Source organism: Triturus cristatus, chromosome 7 (assembly GCF_964204655.1).
Source record: "Triturus cristatus chromosome 7, aTriCri1.1, whole genome shotgun sequence".
Lineage (NCBI taxonomy): Eukaryota > Metazoa > Chordata > Amphibia > Caudata > Salamandridae > Triturus > Triturus cristatus.
In genome coordinates, this window is record NC_140590.1 from 366,852,739 (window position 1) to 366,880,025 (window position 27,287).

Consider the following 27,287-nt stretch of genomic DNA (forward strand, 5'->3'; position numbering starts at 1 on the left):
GCCTCTCTATTATGGCGTCCACAGCCGGTGTTTATAAAGATCCCCGCGCGTGCTTAGCTCGCCTTCAGCCCTAGGTTTTCAGAGGGAAGATGCTTCGTTTTCGTTCACAGGCTCTCATCCGCTTCTCCTGGTCCCGCTTCTGTTCTGCCCGCCGTTGCTCGCCTCTGCCGTTAGGGGACTTGAATCTTATACCCGAAAGGCGGTTTAGTAAGAAGTGTTCGTCTATCGGCTGATCTCTGCTAGGCACCGGGCCCGGCACAGCGCGCCGGACATGCCCAGGACAAAGAGGAGGACGAGCGGCGGCAGCCGGGGAGCAGGAGCCAGCGGCGGTAGCGCAGGAGGTGACCGTGTTACCCGTATCACCGAATCGAGTTGTGTAACGTGTACATGGCGCGTGAGCCGACCCGATCATGCCCCGATCATGCCCCCTAATGCATTGGCCCGGTAAATGGTGCTCTGTCTTCGTGACGGTGAAGGAGTTGGGACTCCATGTTGGTGACATGCGCTTGCGCGGTGATGTAGGTTTTGACATCATTGGGCCGAAGGACGAAAGGTTGTCGGCCCCTTAAGTGACCATTATGTGGCCCTTCTATTTAAATACATTAACTCTGTTTACTATCGCCAGGTCGGCATACAGCGTCGGCTCGTTTTGAGTGATAATTTCAATCTCATAAAGGCACCGGTGACTAGCTGGGACTTCTTAAGGAGATATTAGTTTGTATAGTAAGCATTTTGGACAGGCTTGTGATCCGCCCCTTTAAATCATTGGCTTTCTTCGACCATCCTTTTTTTGCTCCTACTTGCTTCCTAAATCATTAAACAGAGACCTATTGCCTTTACCAATGATTGTTTTCAGTTCACTCACCATTCATTGAACCAATGCAAAACGTCTTAATAATTAAGCTTTAGCGATTTGCTGCTGAAGTGGGTGTATAGAGCAGGCTGCGTTTCCTTCCTTGGTACTTCTACTAAAAATGAATGAGGAATTTATAAAGCGCTGGAATCCCCCTGGCAGGGGTATCTCCGCGCTAGCAGTGGATAGAAGCAAGGAAATCGTGAGGGCGCTCAATCTTTAATAAGCTCTGTTTTTAATAGTTTTCTGATTTTAAGCAAGTTAGGCCACTTACGTAAGGCACAGGGGAGCGAGTTCCAGAGACGTGGGGCAACATAGAAAAAAAGATTCTCCTCCCCCCCCCCCCTTTCGAAGTTTGTTGACCCCAGTCACTGCTAACAGCCTTCCCACCTGCCGTTGAGAGCTTCTCTGGCGCCTCTCTCCTATGGGAGCGGAGCACGTGACCTGTGGGCGTGCTCGGTGGCGCTTGGGTGTGGATGGCGTGTGTATGTGTGTCAGCGTCACCCGGGCCCCAGGAAGGATACAAGGGCGGCTGTGTCCCACTTGCGTTCCCACCTTTATTCCCGCGGACAGTGGCACTTTTTTGTAAAATATCCTAACCCCCGGAAAACTTACGAGCGCACTGTCAACTTCGCCACTCGAGCATTTCATCCAGTCTCAGTTTTTTCCTTTTATATTCTGACACTTGCAAATCTCAACATAACATGTCTAATGGCTGACACCGCAGATAAGCCAAGCGTGCCAGTAGACTATGGGGTGATCAGGTCATGCGTGGGGTGAACAGCGGCGGTGCAGGCCGAGTCGCGCGCTCCGCCCTGACCTAGAATGTCAAAATAGACCCTGATTTACAGCCACGGCCTACACGACGGCACGGGGCTGCTGCTGCCTCTTTAGGTCTTACTTGAGAATGATTGGTGCCTAATGTTACAATTTTTTTTTTAACATATACATACTATACATACTCTGCTTACATCTCACTACCTCACAACATCCCTCTCCCTCACTACATCACTGTTTCACTACCTCACTCTCTCTCACTACATAACTCTCTCTACCTCACTACTCCACACCATCTCACTACCTCACTATCTCACAACTTCTTTCTCTTAAAACATCACTACCTCACTCTCTAGCTCACAACTTCACTCTCTCTCACTCTCTACCTCAATCACTCTCTATCTCACTACCTCACTCTTTCTATCTCACTAACTCACTTTCACTCTCTCTTTCATTACCTCTCTCTCTATCTCACTACATCACAACATAAATCTATGCTTATATATCACTACCTCACAACATCCCTCTCTCTCACTACCTGCATAGAGGCCACTTGTAGGATTTTATGTAGGCATGCATTGCTGGCCTGCTTAGGTGAATCAACTGTGGCTTTTCACAGTGAGTGACTAAGGGGTACTTGTCGCTGTAACGGAACCCCATCCCTTCAAAGCTTTTGTAAGACACCAGTTTAATGGTCCATATGCATAACATTGCCAAAGGGAAGGTCACAATAGGCGAGTGAGACAAGGTCACCATAGGCGAGCGAGACAAGGTCACCATAGGCGAGCGAGACAAGGTCGCCATAGGAGAGCAGTCAATTCGACCCTTGGCTCACAGTGTTGGCGCCAATGTAGATGTTCAGAGGAACGTCACTGACAAAGTGCACACATCAAAGCTCACCTTTGGCATTTGTTTTTATAGGGCGTTGGCTTGGTCTAATGCGAATGTGCAGGTGATTGGTGGTATTTAACTCTTTTTAGCAAGTTTATGGGGCTGTAACCTCCAACTATTTTTGTTTAATCTTCAATATAGATGAGCATATTGGTAAACTGCACCTGCATAGCTTACAGGGAAGCTATGTTAAAGGCGAGCATTCAGAACTCTGCGCTTATCTTTTTTCATTTTATAGGTTGAAACATGAATTGTAAGAGGGACATCACCCACACGGTCTTATAAGGGATTGCAGAAACTCACTTTGACACTTGTGTGTCACAAAATCTCACTGTAGACAAGGTGGATGATCATAGCGCTGTAGTGGGAATGCTCCCAGGAGGTTGGTCATGCATGTTTGAAGGTCTGAGAGGTATGCTGTGTGTGTGTAGGTCATCTGCCCCACAATCAGAGATGTGCGGCATTCATGCCACAGCAAGCAAAAAACACATATTCAAAGGCGAGGGATCGCATCATGCACCCTTATGTCTTGTGCGCTTTCACGAGTTCCGTGTGCTCCATGGTGATATTTTGTGACGATGCAGGGAACCACATCTGGACTTAAATGGTAGACGTAGTCTCCTGATCAGTGTTTACAGTTTTTGTTAACTTCACCACAGTTGGTTTTCCACACACTCTTTACCAGTACCCATAGTACGCACTACTTAGCTTTAGTCTAAATATCCACAGATTACCACTTCCACAGCGACAAGGAATTCCAATTCTTCAGGGACCCTCAGGGTCTGTGTGGGTGGCTCTGTGTGTGTGGGTGGCTCTGTGTGTGTGGGTGGCTCTATTTGTGTGTGTGGCTCTGTGTGTGTGGGTGGCTGTGTGTGTGTGGGTGGCTCTGTGTGTGTGTGTGTGTGTGTGTGTGTGTGTGTGGGTGGCTCTATTTGTGTGTGTGGCTCTGTGTGTGGGTGCAAATGCAATAGGTCTCGCATTTGAGAGTGATTAAGCGATTGACATTGTAAATAACAATGCCGTTTCTTTAAATGTTTTAAAAAACAAAAATAATGTCATGAGCAATGCCAATAGCTCTAACTTTAGCAATGCCGAGACCGTTGCATTGTAAATGCTTGTTTCTGCTGCAACGGGGAAGTTTAAGGATCTATAGTTTTAGGAACTACATTTTCAGCTACGTCCTGCAATGTAGGCTCTTTAAAATATGTGTCTTGGACACTGAAAACGGCCAGTACAACTACTTGTTTCTTTTATCTGGCGAACACAGGTTTATTAGCCTTACGCAGTGGGGGGGTTGATGGCCCCCGTTGGTTGGGGATGGTAATAAGATCTTACTTTACATTAAAAAAAACATAGAAATTCCCTGAAAAAAATAAAGGTTAAAATTATGTTATAGTTCGGTATGATAATAATATCTTTCTTTACATTAAAAAAAAAAAAACTCAGAAATTCACTGAAAAATCCAAAGATTAAAGTGATGAAAATGTCAGTTAACACAAACATTTTAAACTAAACAAAAACACTGAAATTCACCAGTTAGTTATTGTGTCCCCATTAAGATCTGAATAGGACCACAGGCTCCAACACACAGCATGTTCAATGACATCAATTATGACATCACTGATAACATCATTGAGGACAATACTGGGCATGGTGGGCACACAAGTTTCAGTTAGCCTGGCCGCTAATTCTCCCAGGTGAGGAAGGCGATCTTTGGATAAGGACAGTGTGACAGCATACATCCCAGACAATACTCAAGACAAGGGGATAAGGAGTGATCAGACATGATCTGAGCAGACTGCAGGGAAGTCAGCCATACAGGTGCACCAACAACCCCAAGTGGAGTTAGCAGGCTCAACACCAGAATGCAGAGAATCAGTTTCTACAGCCCGTTTACTCTCCAGAGAGGGAACTGACATTTGTTCACCCCGGTATAAACAGTACATCCAACATTAGCTGGACCTTGTCTTGCAAAGCACAGAGTTAGTGTTTCTTGCCTAATCCAGGGCAGGCTAAAGTTAAGGAACTAGAGATCTGCAACAGCACCTACAAAGAGTCATGTGAACCAAGCTCCTCTTAGTTGGTTGCAACAAAGTCCTTCCCATCCACATGAACTCCAGACCCACCTCCAAGTGGAAGTGTCCCAATATACCTTCCTTTCACCCTCCTTTATGGGGTACTGGTCTATTTCTCCATTTGACTAGCTCAAACGTTCTACTTAAACTGTTGGAGTACCCGATGTCTTTCAGCACAGTTTTAGCGGTCCCAGGGATGCTTCGTTTTCTGCACCATGCTCGTGTGGGCTCTCAACTCATGCAGGTTACCGGTTCACACAGGAGCCCTAGATTGCCAAAAGACGGCATCTGGGCTCATGCGGCCATCGCACATAATGGCTATTGTGGTGTCCTCTCAGCTGCCCTCAGTTTCCGTGACTGACACTAGGTGCTTATCCTTCCAAATAACACCAAAGATATGAACATGTACAAAGCAACTTAGTTTCTTAACTTGCAATCTGAAAAATGGCCCCACCCCAGACTTGCTAAGCAACAGCATACATTAACATTGCAAACAATAATTAAAGTAAAAACTAGGAAAAAGGCAATAGTAGAGAGCAGGCTTTAGTAAAAAGCAGGCACAATTAGAGAGAAGGCGAGATAACAAGGTAGCTCAGGCAGAGCAACATAGGGATGGAATACGGTCTCTGGTAATTATACTGCATTAAAAACACACAGATTGTTACCCCCAAAAATAATTGTATTAGAACAAACATTTGCTATCGTGGGGCGGAGAGAGTGCTACACAAATTAAGAAAGGCTTGTGCAGCGTGAGATCACATATAAATTATTGATACAGTGAAAGGCAGGCCATTATGAAAAATGGACGGATGAATAAAATAAGAACAGAAAATAAGTCCAACAAAAATCAAAACCAATAAGTTGTACTTTGTCAACATAAACTCTAAATGCATGCCTAAATATTCCAGCTTCATATTGATCACTTAAGGGCATCTCAGATGCTTCATGTCAGTGAGGTTAAGCTGCCCTGAGGAAGGCCAGTGCTCAGCAGGTGCATCAATGGTCAGCAGCTGTGCTTTGTATGGCAAGCCATACATATTACAGTATATTCCCTTCCTAGAAACCAGACATTGCAGGATTTCTCAAAGGTCATGGGGATGGGATATTTCCCATGTCAGCAGCAGCTTAAGGGAGAAGGAAGGCATCAAGTATTGTGGTAGGGAGAACACAACCGTCCTTGATGCCCAAATTAGCTATTCAGTTCCAGAAAGTGCAACTTGTATTGTCTCAAAGTTAAAATAGCTGGTGTGGCAGAAGGCAAACCGGGCAAGATATATTGGCAGTGTCCCTTCTACTCCATCCAGTTTTCCTTCTTTTTCTGTTGCAGGTCAGTATCAGGATTATCAATGTTCTTTCTCCAGTAGAAGGTGTTTTTGGATCTTTGCACTGTCAACGGCGAGCCAGGTTCCTGTTTATGCCTTTAGCAGCCTATAGAATGAATAGAAGGGCCCATGTTTTCAGCCCCCCACACACCCCACTATCGAGTCTTTCAGCTATGCACCTGCCACACAATAAGGTGACTTCTCTCAGAACGCTGTTGCCTTGGGTCCACCAGCAGCAAATCTCCAAAACCTTCTTCCGTGTCCCCAGTGTCATCACCTGTAAATCCACAAGGGGCAGGGATGAAATAGAGTAAGAAACAAGGTGAGAATAAACAAGTGGAAACAAAGGGGAAGAGAAATTAAGACAACATTAATATCACTCGTAATCTGGAGGCTTTCTTCTTAGGGACTTGTCGGTACTCTGCCACCCTGTGATAGGATTGGAAACTGCTTCTATAGCCTTTAATATAATTTTGTACCTCTGACACCAGGCAAAACAGCTTTGTGTAACTTTGGTATATACAAACAGGTTTCGCGGAACCTCCAAGTTGAATAATGCATCCTTGCGCTTGAATTGATCATCAAGCAGGAGCACAGCTTTGCAGAGAGGGATAAAGTAGAGGTCAACTCTGAGGCAATGGCATCCAGAAGAGACGGCTCTGAAAAAGCCAGGACTGCAGTAGCAGGATGGCGGTGTAATGCACTACTGTTATTCCAAAATCACCTAGAAGACCTTGCCCGATGGTTGATGGCACCTTGTTGGTGGATGGTGGGGGCGAAAATGTGGCACCCACTTGAGTGATGGGTGTCTTTGATTTCCTCTCCTGTTGTGACTTCTCATTCAGCAACCAGTGATCATTCTAACTCTCAGAGGCACCATAAACAGGGTGGAAATAAGGCAAACCAGTGAAGGAATTGTGGACAGGAGGCTCAAAAAAGCTTTGTCAGCCTGGAGGTTCTCTCTAAAGAAACTAAGCTCTACTTACTGATGCAACTACTTGGAGTCAAAGGAGCAGACAAACTGGATCTCAACTTTCACTTAAGGAAGGAGGCATACTAAATCTCTTAGCAGCACCATACCTAAAACGAGAGACTAATAAAACCCCACAGAACAATGGCAAATCTGGACCATAACCACCAGGTGAGGATTCGGACACAACCCCACTGTGCAAAAGTGTCTTTGTGAAAGAGAGGATCAACCCTGCTCTACAGTTACAACAAATGGTACCAACAATTTAGGTAAAACATTAATGGGGATTTCCATAGGAGTGTGAAAGAAGCTGGTTCCGATTCATACAACAGAGTAAAAACAATAACTGGTCAGAGGAATGGCTGCGGTTCCCGATTAGGTGTGCCATTTTTGTGCAACTGGGCACATAAAGCTTTAGAAGCAGTTTCTGGTTTCTTGTAGAGGTGAAGCAGAATCCACTGGTTTATGATGGAACAGAGCCAGGAGGTGGGCATAACAAAGGAAACAGCAATTTAAGGAAATGCTGAATGAGAGCCATGAATAGTTGCACCAAAAGAATGAATAAAGAGTAATAAAAAAAGAAGAGCTGTTAGACCAATAATCAAACACAGTTTGCAGAACAAATAATAGACGTTGCTACAAATGTTAAGTCTATCATTAAATTCGGGTTGGAAACATAATAATATCAATGGAGCTCTAATTGCATACCTATCCGAAAGTTAATGTATCCTTCACCTCCACTCATCACCAAGATGGTCGTCAGAGCACGCCCATTACATTCTTCTCTGCTTGCTTCAGCTAACGCTGGGTTAATGCAACCTTCGGAGGCAAAGCAAAGTTATGAATGGATATTTACCGGAGAGACAGTCTGTTCAATGTTATTTTAAAATTCTTTATTGGTGTTATTCATATTGACCAAGAGTCCTTTAGCACTATACAAATACGTATTTCCAGCCACAACTATGAAGTGCACAGGAAGGGAAGACTCAAGACAACTTCTGTTGTAACTGAAATAAATTACAAAATTACACGTTAAAAACAGGTCTTCAACTTCTTCTAAAAATGTCTGAGATTTTTTTCTGCTGGAAGGGGAGGATGGAAGTGCATTTCATTCTTCAGCTGCTGCAGAAGTACATGTTTTCTCCATATTGAACTGTTCTAGATCTTATAATAGCTAGAATATTAAGATTTCTAAAATGCAGAACCTAGGAAGGCAAATGTTATGGAAATTAGGATTTCGCACTATCATTTACTACTCTGTGGACTATGATCAGGGTTTTATATTTAATTATGACTTGGATAGGAAGCGAATGTAAAGACCTTAATGCAAGCGGTAACTTAACACATAACTTTCTAGATGTTTGTTGGTCAGATCTAGGTAGACTGCGTTTGCCTAGTTGAGCCTGGACTGAATTTGTGCATTTAGAACTGGAACATGTCGATTTTGTCTGGCTGCAGAAAGGATTTTCTTGAGAATCTGTAATTGAACGATAAATGATGAAATAACTTTGCAAATCTGTAGGGTTAAGATGAGCACAGAGTCATTCTAGGAGCCAAAATTGTGCACCACTTTGGACGGGACAGGTGGGGAGCCTATGGTGAAGGCCCAAACAATGTGAACCCAGTATACAGATACAGGTGATGTGAAGAGAATTTTGCTTCCCGGAGGATTCAATTTAACAAAAGTTGATCTACTAACGCACAGTCAAAAGTCACTGTGATATCTTCTCAGCAGTATGGAAACTGAAGTTTGTTGGCAGATGTGAAAGGAAGCGGAAAGTAAACAGAGTATCATCAGCAATCATATACAACAGGGCACCATGATAGTGGAACCCTATCATGGCTAGGGGTCGCATATAACGATTAAACAGAAATGGTGAGAAAAAAAGAGCCATTTTGGACTTCATAACTCAGTTTCAAGCCTCTAAGAGCAAGCATTGGCATGGCCAATAGGTCTCGCCTTTGGGACCTTATAAGTATTTAGTTATGCAGCACAATATCCTTGGTGCAACAACATCAACTGTTGCATGGCTAAACACTTATAAGGTCCCAAAGGCGAGACCTATTGGCTATGCCAATGCTTGTTAATGTTACAATAAACCCCGTCATGTTAGATGTCAAAAATCTAGTTAAAGGTTGCTAAAAGACCAGTAACATGCCCAGTACACTCAGGCATGCAAGACAGAATATTTCACCTGCACCCACCGCTCCACGTAGATGGAAACATGAATTGACAGACATATGGATCATCCAAATCAAAATATCTCACATCGACCAATGAGCCAATTAGATATTTTCTTTTCATTCTTTACTTCACCCAAAACACCAACTCCATCAAACCACTGCTTAATCTACCACCAGCATACTTTTAGACACGAATGTACACATTTATATCATGAATCACAAGCCCCAATGACCCACTTCATAACTGTTAACCTCATAACTTTAATGTGAAGGATAAGGAAAATGAATCTTAGGTCTTTATAGATAATGTTTCCTTAACAATATACAAAGCGAAAACTCGAGGCTAGCTCCCCCCTGGAAACTCAAAATAAATATATTAAGAACAACATAAGGGCGAGATCACAGCGCTAACAGGCCACCATTTATGAACACCACATAATCTATTCCTACACATTAGCTAGGCGTCCAATTAATCAGCACTTGAAAAAATAAAAATTGTACCAAATTCACATTTCAGATCTCATTTACCACGCAATCTACCCTGTCAGCATACTCATGAATGTCACATTTCAAGCAAATTTGCGCTTCTGCTTACAACAACCAAAAGAACTTCATACTACCTTCCACAAAAAAACGAAACTCATGAACGCAGCACATTATGTCTGCATTCTAATACACTGCCAAGAGAAACTACCTCTGTACAAAGCAGGACCCTGGACAGGACTCTTAAGACTTCTTTTGCACGCACTCTAAGCAGACCTGCATTAAAGACTTTTACTGGGAACAAGGTGATGTTATTTCTAACTCGTTGCTGGTCTCCTTTGCCTCCTCTGGCTGATAATAAGGATTCTAAAATGTTTATTTTCCACCCAGGATTGTTTACTAGGCTTTTTGCTGTAGGAAGGACACTCCCTTGAGGGAGCGCTGATTTACATCATACACCAGCTGTGGCCTCAGCCCAGGTACACCACCTGTGTTAACAACAGCATACTATTATGAGCAGTACTTACCACATACACCTAGCTTATGTCGGATATTCACGCTGTCGCTGGACTCTCAATACCACTCGACTCTATATCACACCGTCGTTATAGAAAGGCCTGTGCATGGTCATCCTCAGACAACACGTTATATAGAACCCTTGGCCCAAACAGGCACAAGACAACAATATAGTTGGCAAAATACAGCCAAACACACATCACTGACAGGCACTGTAGACAGACCCCCTAGACCCCCAGCACCTTAAGACATTAGCAGGTGAGTAGTCCCGCTTTAGAAGTCCCTCATTGATTTATTGACTAAAGTGTTGCATAGATTTCTTTGGTCAAGCAGTGGACAACTGGCCACACAATGCAGAAAAATGAGTGTCTTCAGCTCAACTACCCATACACACAAATTTCTACAAACATCTCCCAACAGTGAAAGCAATTTACATTAAACATAGTCTAAACAAACCACTTCAGTGTTAAACATTGAGCATACCCTGTACTCATCACATATAAACACCAGCAAACGTCGGGAACAATCGATTGGTGGCTTTTTCAGATCCATGTCAGAGTGCCCCAGTTCCAGCATCAGCTGTGAAGCCGTTGGAATGATGTGTAGCTCTATACAAAGGCAGTTAACACAACAGTTTAAAAGACTCTTGATACCAGCTAGCACACAAGCCAACACTATTTCAGCGGGCCTTTGAACTAATCGTGAACAAACTAAGCAACAACAAAAAAGGAAAGCATCCTAATAGAGTGATTTGTGTCTGACTGGCGGGTTAAACACCAATCAATGAAAGAGATATGCGCAAAAAACCGCAAAACACGCATACGTGTTGCAGTGTTTAACTCTGGAAAAGGGTTGTGGATCACACCAAAAGTTTAAAAACACTGATGGAATAAAATCAAACTTTGGAGCTCAAAAAAGCAATGTTCACCGAAAGATGGTTGCTTCTCCACTGACCCAAGAAATCTCTAGTTCGGGTAGCCCGCAGTACATGGTTTTCAGACATTCACAAGGATGCAAGGTGGCACCTTTAGCAATGCCCTGCGCGTTTCCTCCATTTCTACTCCCCCCAGCTGTGCATATTGCTGCACACTTGTCAGGTGAATTCAGTGTGTGCAGCCATCTCACTGGGTTGTCATTAACCCCCTAAATTGTGAGACCACATAATTGACTCTTTAGCTGTGCAAAGTGGGCAACGGCGCAGGGTGCATCTTTCGGATCAAGTTCCTCCCAAATTGTATTCATTGCTGACAATATGTGATCTCAGTCATGCTATTTGTGATGTCAATATTGGTATTTGAATAGCCATCAGTGTAGCTGTAGAAAGTTGTGAATGGTGCACAGTGAACATGAGTTCTAGTTTGCGCAGCTAAATTGCACTGGGGAATGTCAGTGGTTTTATGTTTTGTTTTACATCCATAATGCTATTTTAACTGTAGCTTTTTATGGAATTTGAGTGTTTTAAAAAATAAATAAAGAAACGTTAATTAAATCTGAGCACAGTTTAACTATATCTTAACTATCACAGCGTTTTTATTGATCAGAACATGCCTCAATCAAAGAACAAATTCGTTAAGGGAAAACTTGTTTCAGTTGTCCTCCCACGGGGGCACCAGCTAACGGGTGAGAGGGGAAACATCAGTCATGTGAGCAGAAAGAAAGGCCAGGGGGTTTGGCCGGTTTATCAGCAACAGAGAATCCACACACCACGCTCATAGAGCAACGACGCAGCCAATTTCACTTACGAGAAAAATACCTACAAGTGCGGCCGGAAAGTTAAAGCGACGCGCTTGTTTTCCTTTCCAGTAGCAGTAATAATTAGGTTTACGTGGAGCGTGGCTGGAAGTCCATAGACAGCCTTTCCCTTGCGGGAGTGAGCAGCGCCAAGCCGATAATAGCTAACATATGGCACCAAAGCTCGCTCCCGCAAGGGAATCGCCAAACATGCACACGTTGCCATTGAAAGCAATGCAATGCGTGCACGTTTTTGGGGAAAAAAGCGATCGATTCCAAAAGGTCCCCCCCTATGCAGCGAATGTGCGCTGCGTAGGCGAGACCTAAAGAACAAGTTACTTACCTTCGGTAACGCTTTTTCTGGTGGATACAGTATCTGCCTGTGGATTCCTCACCTTGTGAATATCCCTTGCGCCAGCAACATTCGTAAACTTTTGTAGCAGTCCACGCCGATGAGGTCGAAGACGACGTCACAGAGACACAGCTCCGCTCGCGACTCCGCTGACGTCACCGCCTCCATAAGAAGACCTCGTCGGCGTGATGATGTCAGTTCCGCCCTTTTTTCCCTGCCTTCGAGGCACACGGACGGACTGACAGCAATATATACACAGTACATAATATACAAAGCAACACACATAGTGTGGAGATAATATAGGAAGGCAAAAGAAATAACACACTGCCTTTGACAGTAACAAATAAATTTTGAAACACCATCATCAGAATTGTAGGTATACAAGGGTGGACAACGGGGAGGCGGGTGGGTCAATGAGGAATCCACAGTCAGATACTGTATCCACCAAAGCGTTACCGAAGGTAAGTAACTTGTTCTTCTGATGGATACATCTGCCAGTGGATTCCTCACCTTGTGAAAAGATTCCCACAGCAGTCTCACTCCCGGAGGAGGGTGTCCACCCTTCTATACCAGAAAGTCCTGAAGGACGGAACAAGCAAAGTGTCCGTCCCTCCTCACCTCGGAATCCAAGCAGTAATGCTTCGCGAAAGTGTTACGGGAGGCCCAAGTTGCCGCCCTACAAATGTCCTCCACAGGAATACCTCTAGACAAGGCAGACGTAGAAGACTTAGCCCTAGTAGAATGAGCCCTTAAACCCTCTGGAGGTTCCTTACCAGCCAAAGAGTAACATATCTTGATGCACAAGACAATCCATCTGGAAAGGGTGCGCTTGTGCATCGCTCTGCCTTTCCTGCAGCCAACAAAGTCCACAAAGAGCTGGTCCTCCACTCGAAAGTCTTTAGTCCTATCAAGGTAGAAGCTCACCGCCCTCTTAGGGTCCAAGCGGTGAAGCCGCTCCTCTTCCTTGGAAGGGTGAGGGGGAGGATAGAAGGTAAGGAGGGTAATGGATTGCCCCAGATGGAAAGGAGTTACCACCTTAGGCATAAAAGCAGCCCTGGTCCTGAGTACCATTCTTTCAGCATGAAATGTCAAGAACGGGGGTTTTGAACTCGGAGCTTGAAGCTCACTTACCCTCCTTGCCGAGGTGATCGCAATGAGAAAATCCGTTTTGAAAGATAATAGTCTCAAGGGACACTTGTGTAAGGGCTCGAAGGAAGAACCCATCAAGTAAGTTAAGACAAGATTTAAGTCCCATTGAGGTACAATAAAAGGAGTTGGCGGGAACTTGTTTGTAAGGCCCTTCAAAAATCGTAAAACAATAGATGATTTGAACTATGACGGCTGATCCGGCAAGCAAAGGAAAGCCGACAAGGCCAAAAGATATCCCTTCACAGTGGCTACAGCAAAACCTTGCTGAGCAAGAGAAAGAGCAAACTGAAGAATGTCAGATAAACAAGCCCTCAAAGGGTCAGTAGATTTCTCTACTCACCAAAGAACAAATTTAGACCACCTATAGGAATAGATAGATTTGGTGGAATGACGTCTGGCAGACAAAATCACATCTACCACATCTGGCGGGAGCGAAAAAGAATTCAGGTTGCCCCGTTTAATCTCCAGGCATGAATGTGTAAGCTCTGGAGGTGGGGGTGTAGAACTTGCCCCTCCGACTGCGAGAGGAGGTCTGCCCTGAGATGGAGATGGAGCGGAGGGCACGAGGAGAGGTGGAGAAGATCTGTATACCACACCCTTCTTGGCCAATACGGGGCGATGAATATGACTTGGGCCCAGTCTTGGCGAATCTTCCTCAGAACCCGAGGAATCAAGGGTATGGGAGGAAACGCGTAAAGGCGTTGAGTGCCCCAACTTAACTGAAACGCGTCCCCCAAAGCTCCCTGCAACTGATACTGGAGACTGCAGAATGACGGGCAGTGAGCGTTCTCGTGAGTGGCAAACAGGTCCACCCGAGGAGTTCCCCACATCCGGAAGACATGACGAACCACCTCCGGATGAAGCCTCCACTCATGGTCTGCGGAGAACTGCCGACTGAGACTGTCGGCACGCACGTTCAGAACTCCTGCCAGATGATTTGCTATCAGACAAATCTGATGATCCTGAACCCAGGACCATAGACGCAGGGCCTCTCTGCAGAGACAATGCGACCCCACCCCTCCCTGCTTGTTTACATACCACATTGCGGTAGTGTTGTCCGTCAGGACTAGAACCGACTGACCGCGAAGGGAAGGGAATAAGGCCTTGAGCGCCAAACGTATCGCCCGCAATTCCGGAAGGTTGATGTGAAGCAACCTTTCCTCCGGAGACCAAAGACCCTTGATCTCCAGATCCCCCAGATGCGCACCCCTCCCTAAAGTGGATGCATCCGTTATCACTGTGGCCACCGATGGAGGTAGATGAAAGGGCTTTCCTTGAGACAGATTGCCCTCCACACTCCACGAAGACAGATCCGCTGCAGCTTCTCTGGAGATCCTCACAGACTCCCTGAGATCTCCCTTGTGCTGATACCACTGCCTGCAGAGGCACCACTGGAGTGCCCTCATGTGCCAGCGTGCATGGTTGACCAACAGACTGCAGGAGGCGAACAGACCGAGCAGACGAAGGACCTTCAGGACTGAAACAACCGCTCCATTGTAAAACAAGGGAATCCTTTCCTGTATGTCGAGAATCCTTTGTGGAGGTGCGAATGCTCGACACACAGTAGTGTCCAGTACCGCCCCCTAAAAACAGGTTGCGCTGAGTGGGCACCAGGTGAGATTTGGGCACGTTTATCGAGAAACCCAATTTGTACAACAGCCGAGTTGTATCCTGCAGATGATGAAGCACCCTCTCTGGCGACTCTGCTTTGATCAGCCAGTCGTCCAAATAGGGGAAAACTGAAATCCCCGGCCTTCTGAGATGGGCTGCCACCCCTGCCATCACCTTGGTGAAGACTCGAGGTGCAGTAGTAAGACCAAACGGAAGGACCGCAAACTGATAATGTTGCGACCCTACCGTATACCGGAGATACTTCCTGTGCGACTTCAGGATGGGGATGTGGAAATACGCATCCTGCAAGTCGATCCACACCATCCAGTCCTCCTGATGCAGCGCTTGAAGAACTTGCGCAAGGGTGAGCATTTTGAACTTCTCTTGCTTCAGAAAAAGATTCAAGATCCTGAGGTCCAGGATTGGACGCAATCTGCCATCCTTTTTGGGAATCAGGAAATACTGGGAGTAGCATCCCGGACCCCTTTCCCGCTCTGGAACCACCTCTATCGCACCTTTTTTCAGTAATGTCAGGACTTCCTCCTGCAGGAGAAGAAGGTGGTCCTCCGAGCAAGCACCTTGGCAAGGAGGGGGGAATTCCTGAAAGGGAAGGGCGTACCCATTTTCAACAAGATCTAGAACCCAAAGGTCTGTAGTGACCGATTCCCAATCTTGTAGAAAATGGGTAAGCCGGACCCCCACAGGACCAGCATGATCCAGAATGGTGGATCTAGGGCTGGTTTGCATTGGTGGGAGGGGCTGAGGAAGAGGAGGAGGAGGAGAGCTGTCGACCTCGAGCACGACCCCCGACTCTGCCTCTGTAGCTCTTATACAGAGTGTGCTGTTGCTGCTGCTGTGGCTGTCTGAAAGTACGAAAGGATGATCTCTCAAAGCCCCTGTACCTCCTGAACGAACCTCTAGGCTGAGTTTGCAGACCCAGAGATTTGGCCGTGGCTTTGCTCTCTTTAAACCTTTCGAGTGCAGCATCCGCCTTCTTACCAAATAGACCAGAGCCATCAAAAGGCAAGTCCAGGAGCGTTGCCTGCACATCAGGGGAGAACTCGGATGACTTGAGCCATGCACTCCTCCTTGTGGCAACAGAAGAGCCCATAATCCTTGCGACAGAATCAGCGGTATCCAAGCCACTTTGGATTACCGGACGTGCAGCCGCCTGGGTGTTCGACAGTACCTCATTAAAGTTCAGTCTATCTTCCTCTGACAGTTTTGGGGCCAGTTGTTTTGCTGAATCCATCAGAGCATGGATATATCGGCCCAAAAGACAGGTGACATTCGTTGATTTTAAAGCCATACTGGCAGAAGAGAACACTTTCTTGGCTGACTGGTCTAATTTCTTTGCATCCCAGTCACTCGGGAAAAGCACCTGAAGTTCTTTTGGAACAGACAGCCTGAACCACCACACTCTCCAGAGAAGCATGGGAGGACAGAAAGTCTGGGTCCCCTGGAGCCGCCCTATATCTCCTTGCAACAACCTTAGAGACTGCAGGAGTAGAGAAGGGCTTACGCCATACTTCCATTACCGGCTCAATAATGGCGTCATTAAAAGGAAGCAAAGGGTCCGATACAGAGGACGGAGAGTGTAGAACCTCTGTAAGGATGTTCGGTTTAAACTCTGCAGTTGGCAACTGCAGATCCAGAAGCTCAGCCGCCTTTTTAATAACCGAGTGGTAGGGAGCCACATCCTTTGAAGGAGCATCAGCAGGAGGGGTAATCTCCCATTCAGGGGACAAGTCCAGGCCAATAGCCTCCTTCAATTCCTCAAAGAGATCGTCTGATTCCATCAGCTCACCTTCTTCCACTTCTTCCATCTGGTACCTCTGTTCCTCCAGTACCCTTTGAGCCTCTCTCCTGGATCTGATTCTCACAGCAGGAGTCGGCGGCGCCGTAACCGAATACGATGGCGCAGGCGTCGAGCGCGGATCCAAAGAAGCAGCCGGCGTTGAACAAGGCCGAGTCGGCGCTGGTGAAGATGGAAGCGGCGTCTATGTCCTCGGCGCCGGTAAATGCCAAGACGGCGTCGCCAGAAAAAATGGCATGAAGGGAGCCTGAGGGTAAGCTTGAGGAACTCCCAAACTGAAAGCCATAGGACCCATGGGACCCGAAGGCGCACCAGAGGGGTACAAGGCTCTAGAGAAGACTCCATACATCGCATTCAAATAATGCGTAGGATTTTGACCTGGGCCTGGAAACGGAGGATATGGCTCAGGCTGAGGCATCACCGGAATTGGGTCGATCGGTGCCGACGGTGGAATCTGCGGAGTCGAAGACTCGTCCGGAGCCGGAAGATCATCAATTGGAACCGGAGACGATGCTGGCGCCGGAGATTGTGCCGGCGTCGGAGATGGAGCCGGGGCCGGAGAATGCATCGGTGAAGCAGCAGGCGATGTCAGGCCAACAGGAGAATCAGGAACAGAAACAGGTGAAGGAGATACAAAGTCCTTACGGCGTCGAGAAGATTATGTCGATCTCCGAGCCGCATCTCTGTCCGATCGATGTCGAGATCCATGCCTCTTCTTTTTCTTATGTTTCTTGGACTTGGAAGCATGCCCCGACGTCGACATCGACGCCGACCTCGATCTTGATCTTCTCCGTCGTCTCTTCTCCTTTTACATCCTGGCTGTGAGAAGTTGGCCTGATGTATGATGTCACTAGTTCTAGTGTACACCTTATATCAGTCCAAACAACCCTTATGGTGATTGGTTGTAAAGTCAACCTTATAGACCAGCTATCCTAGTGGTAGCATGGACAAGAGCAGTCTTAGGCTAAACTCTGAATGGCATGTGAAGCCAGCTGTGATACCATATATAATCCCTTGAATACCAAATGAAAGGACACCACAACAGATATATATATAAAATAAAGTGTATTTATTCTAGTCAAACCCTCAGCACTCTGTAAGAGATTAGAGGTAAGTACAACACAGTCTTATTCAAGCATACATTAAGTCACACAGGTAAGTAATACAGTTAGGCCCTAGGGGCCACGCAAACCATATACTAAAGAAGTGGTATAAGGACCACTGTCACGGAAATAGAATAGGCCTAGGCCTAGGGAATCGCTGGGGCTACACTACACTACCAACAGTTAGGAAGTGGGAGGCCCACGGGATTCAGGTGCAGAGTGGAAACACTCACGCGTAATGCGTAAAAGTCGATAGAATTACTAGCAGTTAGAAATTAACAGTTTAAGGACACTTCTGAAGCAGCTAGAGAGTCGAGACTCGGAAACTAGACCCTAGGATAGTCACTACCCTAGTGAGCACCGACGTACCCAAGTTACCTAGCCCACGGGCTGCGGGTGCATAGGTGTGAACTTGGTCGGGTTTCGTCGTGGACTTCTATGGATGCCTGAAGGAAAGTTGCTGACAGGCAGTCAGTGAAGAGTGTCCGGTGGATCCCAAGGCTGGGATCAAGAAGAGAGGATACCTGCAAGCAGAAAGGACAGTCAAGGTCACTAGCCAGTGACCACGTGGAACCAACGGGCAAGCAACCGGACAGACGCGGAAAGCAGGAAAATGCAGAAGGGCCCCACGCAGGGCTCGTGGAGTGTGGGGGGCTGATCTTCGGTGCAGATGGTGCTTGGGGCTTCTCAATCCCCAGTGCACAACTTCGAGGGTGCCTCAGAAGCTGCGCTGGAAGATACTCGCCACTTTTCCCAGGTAGCCGGTCCCACGTCTCTCGTCGCCTCCACGGATCTCAGCTCGGCTGTGGATGTGGATCAGGGTCGGAGAAGTCTGGAAGTCAAGGCTCTGGTCGGGCTCTGCAGTCGGTCCCTCGTAGAACTTCAGCAAAGCAAAGGGTAGTCTCTTGATGGTGCCTGTTTGCACAGGGTAGCCACTCCTTGGCCACAAGGGAGATTCTTCAGTCTTCTTCTTTCGTCGAATGTCGAAGGTCCAGAGTTTCTGTTCAAGTTGCAGGTTCAGGATAATCTAATCTCCTGAGGGCCAAGCTACCACTCTTATACTAATCTGGGGGGCTGGGTTACCTGCTGTGTCACGCCTTATGGGTGGGACCTGGGAGGGGGGTGGTTACACCCCCTTCCCTTTGTTCAGTTTCGTGCCAGGACTGGGGCTGGAGTGCCCCAGCACCGGTTTGAACTGGACTATGCATGGGACACCTTGTGTGCCCCAGGCATGTCTCATTCCCAAGCAGGAAACCTATTGTCCAAGCCTCCCTTGCCGGGATCACTCCCAGCAGCAGGAGGTCAGACTCGTGTCTGTGGCAGCAGCATCCATTTTGTGATGCTGAGGCTTTGGTTAGAGTTAAACAGCAAAGTAGGATTTTAACATGTCTCTCCCTCTAGAAGGGGGGAATAATATCCTCATCACCAGAAATGGTATGGGGGTATTATTCCAAAGTGTTAGACACCTTACACAACATGTTTTGATAAAGCCGAACCATAGTTACCATAACCGTTTAAGATTATAAGGCACTTTAAGAGTATATGGTAGGCTATATCATAGAACAGCTATAAGGACATGGTTCCGAAAGCTGCAGACAAGCTCAGCTCATGCTAGAGCACCATCTCACATGTTACCAAGCACTCTGCCTCCAGGATTGTTAAGGCCTGCCATAGGAGTGGCTGATAGGTACACATGTGTCTATATTAAGGATAGATATAGGTATACTATATCTAAGCAAGGGGTGATTACACGACCTTGCCCCAGCTGAGTGATCAGCCAGTTGTGCCTGATTGGAAGGCCAGACCAGGGGTGGCATAATACATGCTGCAGCCCCTGGGAGGCCTAGGGTACACCTATGCCCTGGGTACCTAGGGTACACTGTACAGGGTCCAATAAGGTGATCCTTACCAATTGTGTATGTACCTAGGGTACATGGAGTCCATTTTAAAGAGAGAGCAGACAGCCTGAGACCCTGAATGGCAGGATCTCAGGCCAACTAAGTCGAAAAACCAGCTAGACACTAGGCAAAAAGTTGGGGGTAACCATAGTCAGATATCCACCTTCCTACAATGGCAATGCATCCTTGCAGCACATTCAGATGCCTATACTGGCTGACCTTAAGAACTGTGCATTCAAATTCAATGATTAGAGATTTGGATGGTACAGTTTGCCTTGAGACTTGGTCAACAGGCGCAATTTGCATGGAAGCCTCTTTTGTGGAGTGATTGACATCTGTAGGAGGTTCATATAGCACCACTGCCAGTGCTGATCAAGAGTGATGAAGATCACTCCTACCTGACAATTAGAGAGTTTGAGGATGACTACATGTATAAACAGAATTGAAGGAAAGGCGTAAAACAATGTCCTCTACAGCTGTGTGACACTATTTCCTATCAAAATGTTTTCTTTCAGTTTTGAGTAATTTTGGATTCTATTATCTTATTTTTTTGATTTGTAAAGTAATTTTCTTAAAGTCCTTTTTGTTAAACTTATATATAGTTAAGTGAGGCCCCCAGCCTGCTTGATGATTAAAGATTCCTGCAAGTATTTTGCTTTCAGAGATCGGCTTCTGGACAAAACCTGCACCCAAATGTTTTGTGACTGCAGGGAGAGTGGGCACAATCATGTGTCCCAGTTTGATCAGAGATGTGCATGGGTGTTCTATTGTCTACTTGGATACAGACTGTCCCCGTTGTCGCAGCAGGCAGGATGGTATTGAGAGTTAGATGTACTGCTCTCAGATCGAAGTAACTAATGTGATAGGAGACCTCCTTTGACCATTGCCCTTGTACCTCCAGAGTTCACAGCCGTGCCCCCCCCCCCCCATCCCATTGAGGCATCTATGACAATCTTTTCGGTTGGGAGGAACTTGTTGGAAAGGAATTCTTTGAAGCAAGCTTGATTCTTTGCACCACTATGATAGGTAATGTCTTATCAATGTCGTGAGCTACAGTTTGTCTTCCCAGCTGTCGAGTCTCTGTTACCACTGATCCTCCAAGCACTGTTGAAGAGGCCTCATATGAAGTCTTCCATTTGGGACAATGGAAGTGTAAGAAGCCATGAAATCCAGTACAGAGGAGATGTGGCATGCTGTTGGATCAGGAGTCATCAGGAGAGGATGGAAATTCTCCCAGATTGAAGATACTATCCTCTGCAAAGGAAATATTTGTCTAGGTTTGTGCATGATCTTGATTTCAGATCAATATCACTTCAACTGTTGTTGCAATCAACTTCAATAGATGTATTTATAAACCGGAGCGAAGAAGAAGAGATTTTGTTTTGTTGACATCCTGAATATTTGCCTAGGAATGGATATACAAATATTCCTTGATGATGTAGGTGGGCTACGATTACTGTCATGCATTTTGAAAAAGTAAGAGGCTCTGACCAAAAGACAGTACTGCAAACTGGTAATGTGCGTTTCCCACAATGGTTCTCAGGTATTTATTGTGTGTTTTAAAGATGGCAATGTGAAAATATGCAACTTGAAGATATGTTGTGCACATTCAGTCGCTCTATTTGAGGTGGGTTAAAATTTGGTCGAGTTAAATTTACAACTTTTCACTTTTGTTCAACTTGTCGATAGATCTACTATTGTGATTTTTCTTTTTCAGGCCTTTCTTTTTTGTCAGCAAGTGTCTGGAATACATTACTTTCCATTAGAGAAGGGGAGGAACGGGCTTGATTGCTCGCTTTTTTAATGAAATGTTGAGGCACTTTCCTTTAGCCTCTCTCTTTCTGATCACCATACTTTTAAGGGTATTTTACTATTCAGACCCCCTGGGCCCAGAAGCAACTTCCCAGCATCTATTGGGAATTTGCTGGAAGCAGGACTGTGCACGAACTCCTTCACGATCCTGGGTGATTTCAACTATTATCTGGAAGCACTCATAGAACCGGACACATTGGCTCTCATAGACATGATGAAGAGTGGGGACCTCATTCAACAGGTGACAGGACCGACTCACATAGAAGGGCACACCTTGGATGGTATCTTTTCAAACCATCCACAGCTCACCTGTACGGGCGTTTTGTCCCTTACATGGACCGATCATGCAGCTGTACTATTCGAACTGACCTGTCCTGCTCACGGTGTCGGCAGGGGGTGGTACTAAGAGTCAGATTGAGAGCAGGGCATGGAATAGGATTGAGGGCAATGACTTGGAGGTGGCGCTCATAGGAACTGCTGGTCCTTTACCTACAGGAATAGATGAGGCGACCACCTTTTACATAGACTGGGTAGGGACAGCATGTAACAAACTAGCCCCAATTAAACTACGAATTCCCAAAAGACCTCGCCCAACAGCTCCCTGGTATACGGAGGAGTTGAGGAAACAGAAACTCACCTGCAAAACCTTGGAGTGGAATTGGAGAAGAAAATATAAGGAATCAGATCAAAAGATATATAAAGAAAGTCTTGCTTCTTACAAGCTACTGATATTTAATGCGAAGAAATCTTTTTTCGCAAATCAAATTAGTCTAGCAAAGAATTCGACAAAAGAAATCTTTTAAACGGTATCAAATCTGGCCTCTTCCCGTCCAGCAAAATTTGAGGCAAAATCAGGAGCTATGCGAGGATATTGTGAGGTTTTTCTTGAATAAGGTTGAGGTCATTTTTTTAGCATTTAACCTCCCAAGCTCCGCAGAGCCCGAGGTTTTACTGGAAAGAAGGAGGCCAACTAAGGATCCTCCCCTTGTCTTTGACAAATTTGCCAATATATCCTTAACGGATACTAAGAAACACCACATGGCCGCGAGATCAGGCTCCCCTTTGATCCCTGCCCAGTCTCGGTGATTAAACGCGCCCGACACCTGTAGCCCTTACACTCACCTCCCTCTTTAATGCAATTTTTGAAACCGGGCACTTCGCAAAACTGTGGAAATTCGCTTCTGTACTACCCTTGCAAAAGAAGCCGAGCCTTGATCCCAAGGATCCAAATAACTTTCGACCGATATCCCGCCTTCCGCTACCAGCGAAAATGATTGAGAAGTCAATGAATCTGCAACTCAGTGCCTTCCTACGTGAAAACCAAGTGTTAAACCCTATGCAATACGGTTTTAGAGAAGGTCACAGTACCGAGTCGGCACTTATTTAATCTACGGAAGAGATTAGGGAAGCCCTGGATAGGGGAGGTAAGGCCGCCCTGGTTCTGCTTGAGCGATCGGCAGCCTTTGATACGGTCCATCATGATCTACTGATGGACCGTTTGATGGCCTGCGGTGTTCAAGGTAAAGCTTGGAAGCTCCTAAAATTGTTATCTGAGCGTTCACAAATAGTTGCACTGGATACATTTCACTCTAAACCTTTTATCCTGCCTTGCGGAGTGCCACAGGGGTCTAGCCCCCTACTCTTCAATGCGTATGTCTCATCCCTTGCCTCACTGATCAGCTCCTTTGGTTTTAACCTGACCTCCTACGCCGATGACACACAGATTGGCGTGGCGCTGCGGCCTGGTCAGGGAACTGAACTAGATAATCAGTTCCACAACTGTATGGAAGCGGTGGGGAGATGGATGACACAAAACTGCCTAAAATTAAATTCAGGCAAGACGGAGGTCATCCTCTTCGGGAATAATGCCAATTTTTGGCCCCCTATCCTGTGGCCAACAACAATGGGCACGCTTCCTACACCTTCAAGGGAGGTAAAAAACTTAGGCATTATGGTTGATGACAAGCTTAATTTTGGTGATCAGATTAATGCAGTTTCATCTGCCACCTTCCAGGTGCTTAGAATGATCAAGAAAATTCTTCCCTTTCTACCGGCTGACTGCCAGCGGACAGTGGTCACGGCGCTTATCCTGTCTAGGCTCGATTACTGTAATGTCCTTTATCTGAGCCTACAGGAACGCTTCATGAACAAACTCCAACTGCTGCAAAACGCGGCAGCGAGGTTGCTCTCGGGCACACCAAAATGTGCCTCCATCTGCAAGGAGATAAAAAAACTTCACTGAGTGCCGGTCAGGAAACGGGTGCGCTTTAAAGCCCTTTGTACGGTCTTCAAGGCATAGGCCCGGAGTATCTGAAACAGCATATACAATGGTACTGGCCTAAAAGAACCCTGCGTTCCATGGAAGTCAAGCTGTTTAGAGTACCACCTATAAAAAAGCCTCTTGGGTTGGAAGAAGCTTTGTAGTGTGCGCGGCAAAAGCCTGGAATGACCTTCCGTTTTACCTGAGAAATAGCACAGATCTCCTGACATGAGTCTAAAGACCTGGCTTTTTAACCTGTAATGGCAGTCCATCGTTTCTTTACCAAAGGGATAATAACTAGCGCCAGGACACCTTCGGGTAACCGCTGCACTTTATAAGCTTCTTTAACGTAACAATTAAATGGATGAACAAGTTACTTGCCTTCGGTAACGATATATCTAGGCTGTCCGGAAATCGGTTAAAACCGACTGTGCCCGACAGTACCCTACTGGATGAAAATCAGCTGACCCAGTTTAAACCGAGTGTCACTGATTTTCATAGTTGTTTTGGCCACTTGGAGCCAAAGCATTACAAACCATTGGCCTGCCTGTGGTGGCCTGGCGCGGAGGAGTTAGGGGAAAACACTGCTTCTGCACATGGAAACCGAGGTGTGAATGGGCCAAGGGCCAGAGCAACACCAAGCCCCTGCCTGGCTCACGTGGGGGGAGAGGAGCTGTTGTGGTCTGTCGTCTGTCTTACTGCGGCTGCACCCGAGTACTTCACAGGTCTTTAAAAAGACCATTTACTTAACAAGTAGATAGTTTTCTTTCTAAAGCCAAAATGTGCAGGGAATGATGACGTGCCAGCCAAACCACAGCCGGGTCATGGATAAAGGACTTATCATTTGCAGAACTAAAATAAAGGCACTACTATCCAGCCCGTCAGCCGAAGTACCGTCATACCCAGCCGAACCCATCAACAGAAGCAATCATGGCTTGCAAACACAAAATGGTGAGCAGAACCACGTCGAAAACTCAGCAATAGCGATGAGGAAATGCTCCTCGCAGGTGACAAGAGAAAGTTTTCTCCATTAAAGATTCACTTTTTACTTTCTTCACGGGAAACTCAACTCAGAAGACCAACGTGTAATAACAGCTACCTTCCTGCCTATGGTCAGATCACACTGCATTGCTGGCGCCCAAATTGCACTGCTTGCAGGAAGCAGCTCATGACCCAGCAGTAAATGGCTGGTGTTAAATCCTCTGCTGTACATTCAAAACAACAGTAGGACGTACAACCAATCAGGAGTAGCGCACCGCAAAACTAACCTACTTCTAATTGGGCACCAAATTTGGTTTGTAGGAGGAGTCTTTAAAAAAAATAATTGCCACATGAAGGACAGAGTAATTCTTAATTACATTAATTCCACCATGAGGCTTTAGGTGTTTAAGGACCTTGTTAGTTCCCCGAATTGTGTACATTTATAAAATGTGTCGTTCTTCAAGCTACCTCAGAACCCCACGAGGTGGAAGACAGGCTTTATTTTTTCCGGCAACATCTCACTGCTCCTCAAAAAATTTGCATGGGCGGTTGTTTGCAAGTGCTAAAGTTGGTAACTTAAAGAAAACTACAGCTGCCAGACATCATTAATGGAAACAGACTATGAACTTCTTCATTGGAAGTGTCGTCTCTGCTACATGTGCACTTTAGTTACAGAAACCTTGTTGGGTCATCATGATCTGCACCAAAACTGTCCATTGTGTCCACCTTCCTGCAGTGCAAGCGTTGTGATATTTAGCAGGGTTCTTAGCTTTGCTAGATGAGTACCAGGGAGCAAAAACACCTGGAGCATATTTTTATGGACCTGGCCGCAAATCTAGCCTTCTTTCAATCTATTGACTTTGGGTACAAAATCGATGTGATGAAAATTATTATATTAATTTGATTTTACTCCGTTTTCCTTTTTCTGTTTCCGGAACACACAGGACAGTACAGTCCCGTAATCTATTATTTGGCACCATGTGCAAAAACTTTGTATGAATTACCTAGAGCCCCTTTCACGTCATTATGATGAAGTAAGAGATTGTTTGCCGGAATTTATAGTGTGCTTGTATGTTGATACAAGTGATCCTTTACTGGAATCCCCAGGGGGTTTGTATCATGATGCAAATGATCCTTCAATGGAATAACTAGAGTATTTGTAAGATGATGGAACTGGTCCTTTGTTGCCATTTCTAGGGTGTTTGCATGATATGTAAGCGATCCTTGCTAGAATCCCTCAGGGTATGTACATTTTGAACATTTATGGTACTGCCAGGGTTTTCCTGTATGAAGGCCACATTGCTCCACAAGTGACTAAGAATCATAAGCAGACCAGGAACATTTTGTAGTATTAAGTCTTTTTTCAACTGAGTTAGTGAGCATAACAAAGGACCCAAGGGGCAAATGAGGAAATGTTGCCATTCTTATTTTAAAAAAAGGGTCCCAAAAATGTACATCTTCCAAATGCAACAGTTAAAGTGGATGTGTCATTTCGGACATAGAGCTGGATATGAACTTGTCTCTTGACAGGTCTTGACCAGGTGGAGGGTGGCTTACGTGATTCCGACGGGGGACAGACCTATGCTTGGACACCTGTTTGGTTGGATCACAATTAGTGGAGCTTTAAGTGAGGGGATTCGGATACTAGCTCCTCTAATGTGCTTTTATGATGGAGAGGTACACTAATGCTATGATCATTATCTTTTATCCTGCAGAGAAAAAGGGACATCCTTGCTGACCGATGAGTTACCAGCTCCTGCCCATCGTCCAAACCTCCATCCATATTTCGAATGAACATTACTTGTGTGCCCTGATCATATGTAGATCATTGGTATGTGTTTCTAGTCTGTTTATCCAGCAGCTGTGACGGGGAGAACATTGGAGTGCAGCGAGTTGGTTGTTCCGTATGTGGTGAAAGTGAAGGCCCATTTGGACTGCACCTAGGAAATGTGCTGGCCGTGTCTACCTGGCAGTGTGACTGGCACCTTAAGCCCAGGGGGGCAAGACATTATGGTACATATCTTCTACCTTTTATTTCAAAAATAATAATAATTGTAGTTCACATAAATAAAGATCGGTACATTTCTACTGCCACATTTCCTAAAGAAAACCTTATTTAAATAATGAATTGCAATGCTCGATTACAGCACCATTTCAATCAATTAAAACCTGGGCCAACTAGAGACTTTACATGATTGAATACACAGTTACAGCTAGGTGCTGTTGCTCAGAGCAATAGAGAGCCATTTAAGTTTCTAATATAGTTCTTATGCTCTAAAGGAGACCACACCAGCCTTCAATCACTAATCACCAAGTCAATATGGGCAGAGGTAATATCTTGAAAGTGAATGGGAAAATGCAGGCTGTAGGAAATGGGAACGTAAGTGTCCGACCGAGAAGCAGAAGAAATGTTAATGTGACCCAAGCCATAATAATAACTTATTGACATGTGTACTGCATGACCATGTACGGATGGTAGATTTAGAAAAGCGAGATTCAATAA

The 27,287-nt window shown here is 45.7% G+C and overlaps 1 protein-coding gene across 3 annotated transcripts in view; it reads right to left on the minus strand.

The window, feature by feature from the left end:
• Nucleotides 1-5,123: 5,123 nt before the first annotated feature.
• The window catches only part of LOC146809690 (C-Jun-amino-terminal kinase-interacting protein 4-like), a 759,065-nt gene continuing 736,901 nt past the window's right edge, over nucleotides 5,124-27,287 (minus strand). For all 3 annotated transcript variants that reach the window (XM_085616533.1, XM_085616532.1, XM_085616534.1), the window contains exons 27-28: nucleotides 7,597-7,707; nucleotides 5,124-6,195 (exon numbers count right to left, since the gene is read on the minus strand). In XM_085616533.1, the coding sequence (XP_085472659.1) occupies nucleotides 6,086-6,195; nucleotides 7,597-7,707 (221 nt within the window). In that variant the 3' untranslated portion in view covers nucleotides 5,124-6,085. The remainder of the gene's footprint in view (nucleotides 6,196-7,596; nucleotides 7,708-27,287) is intronic.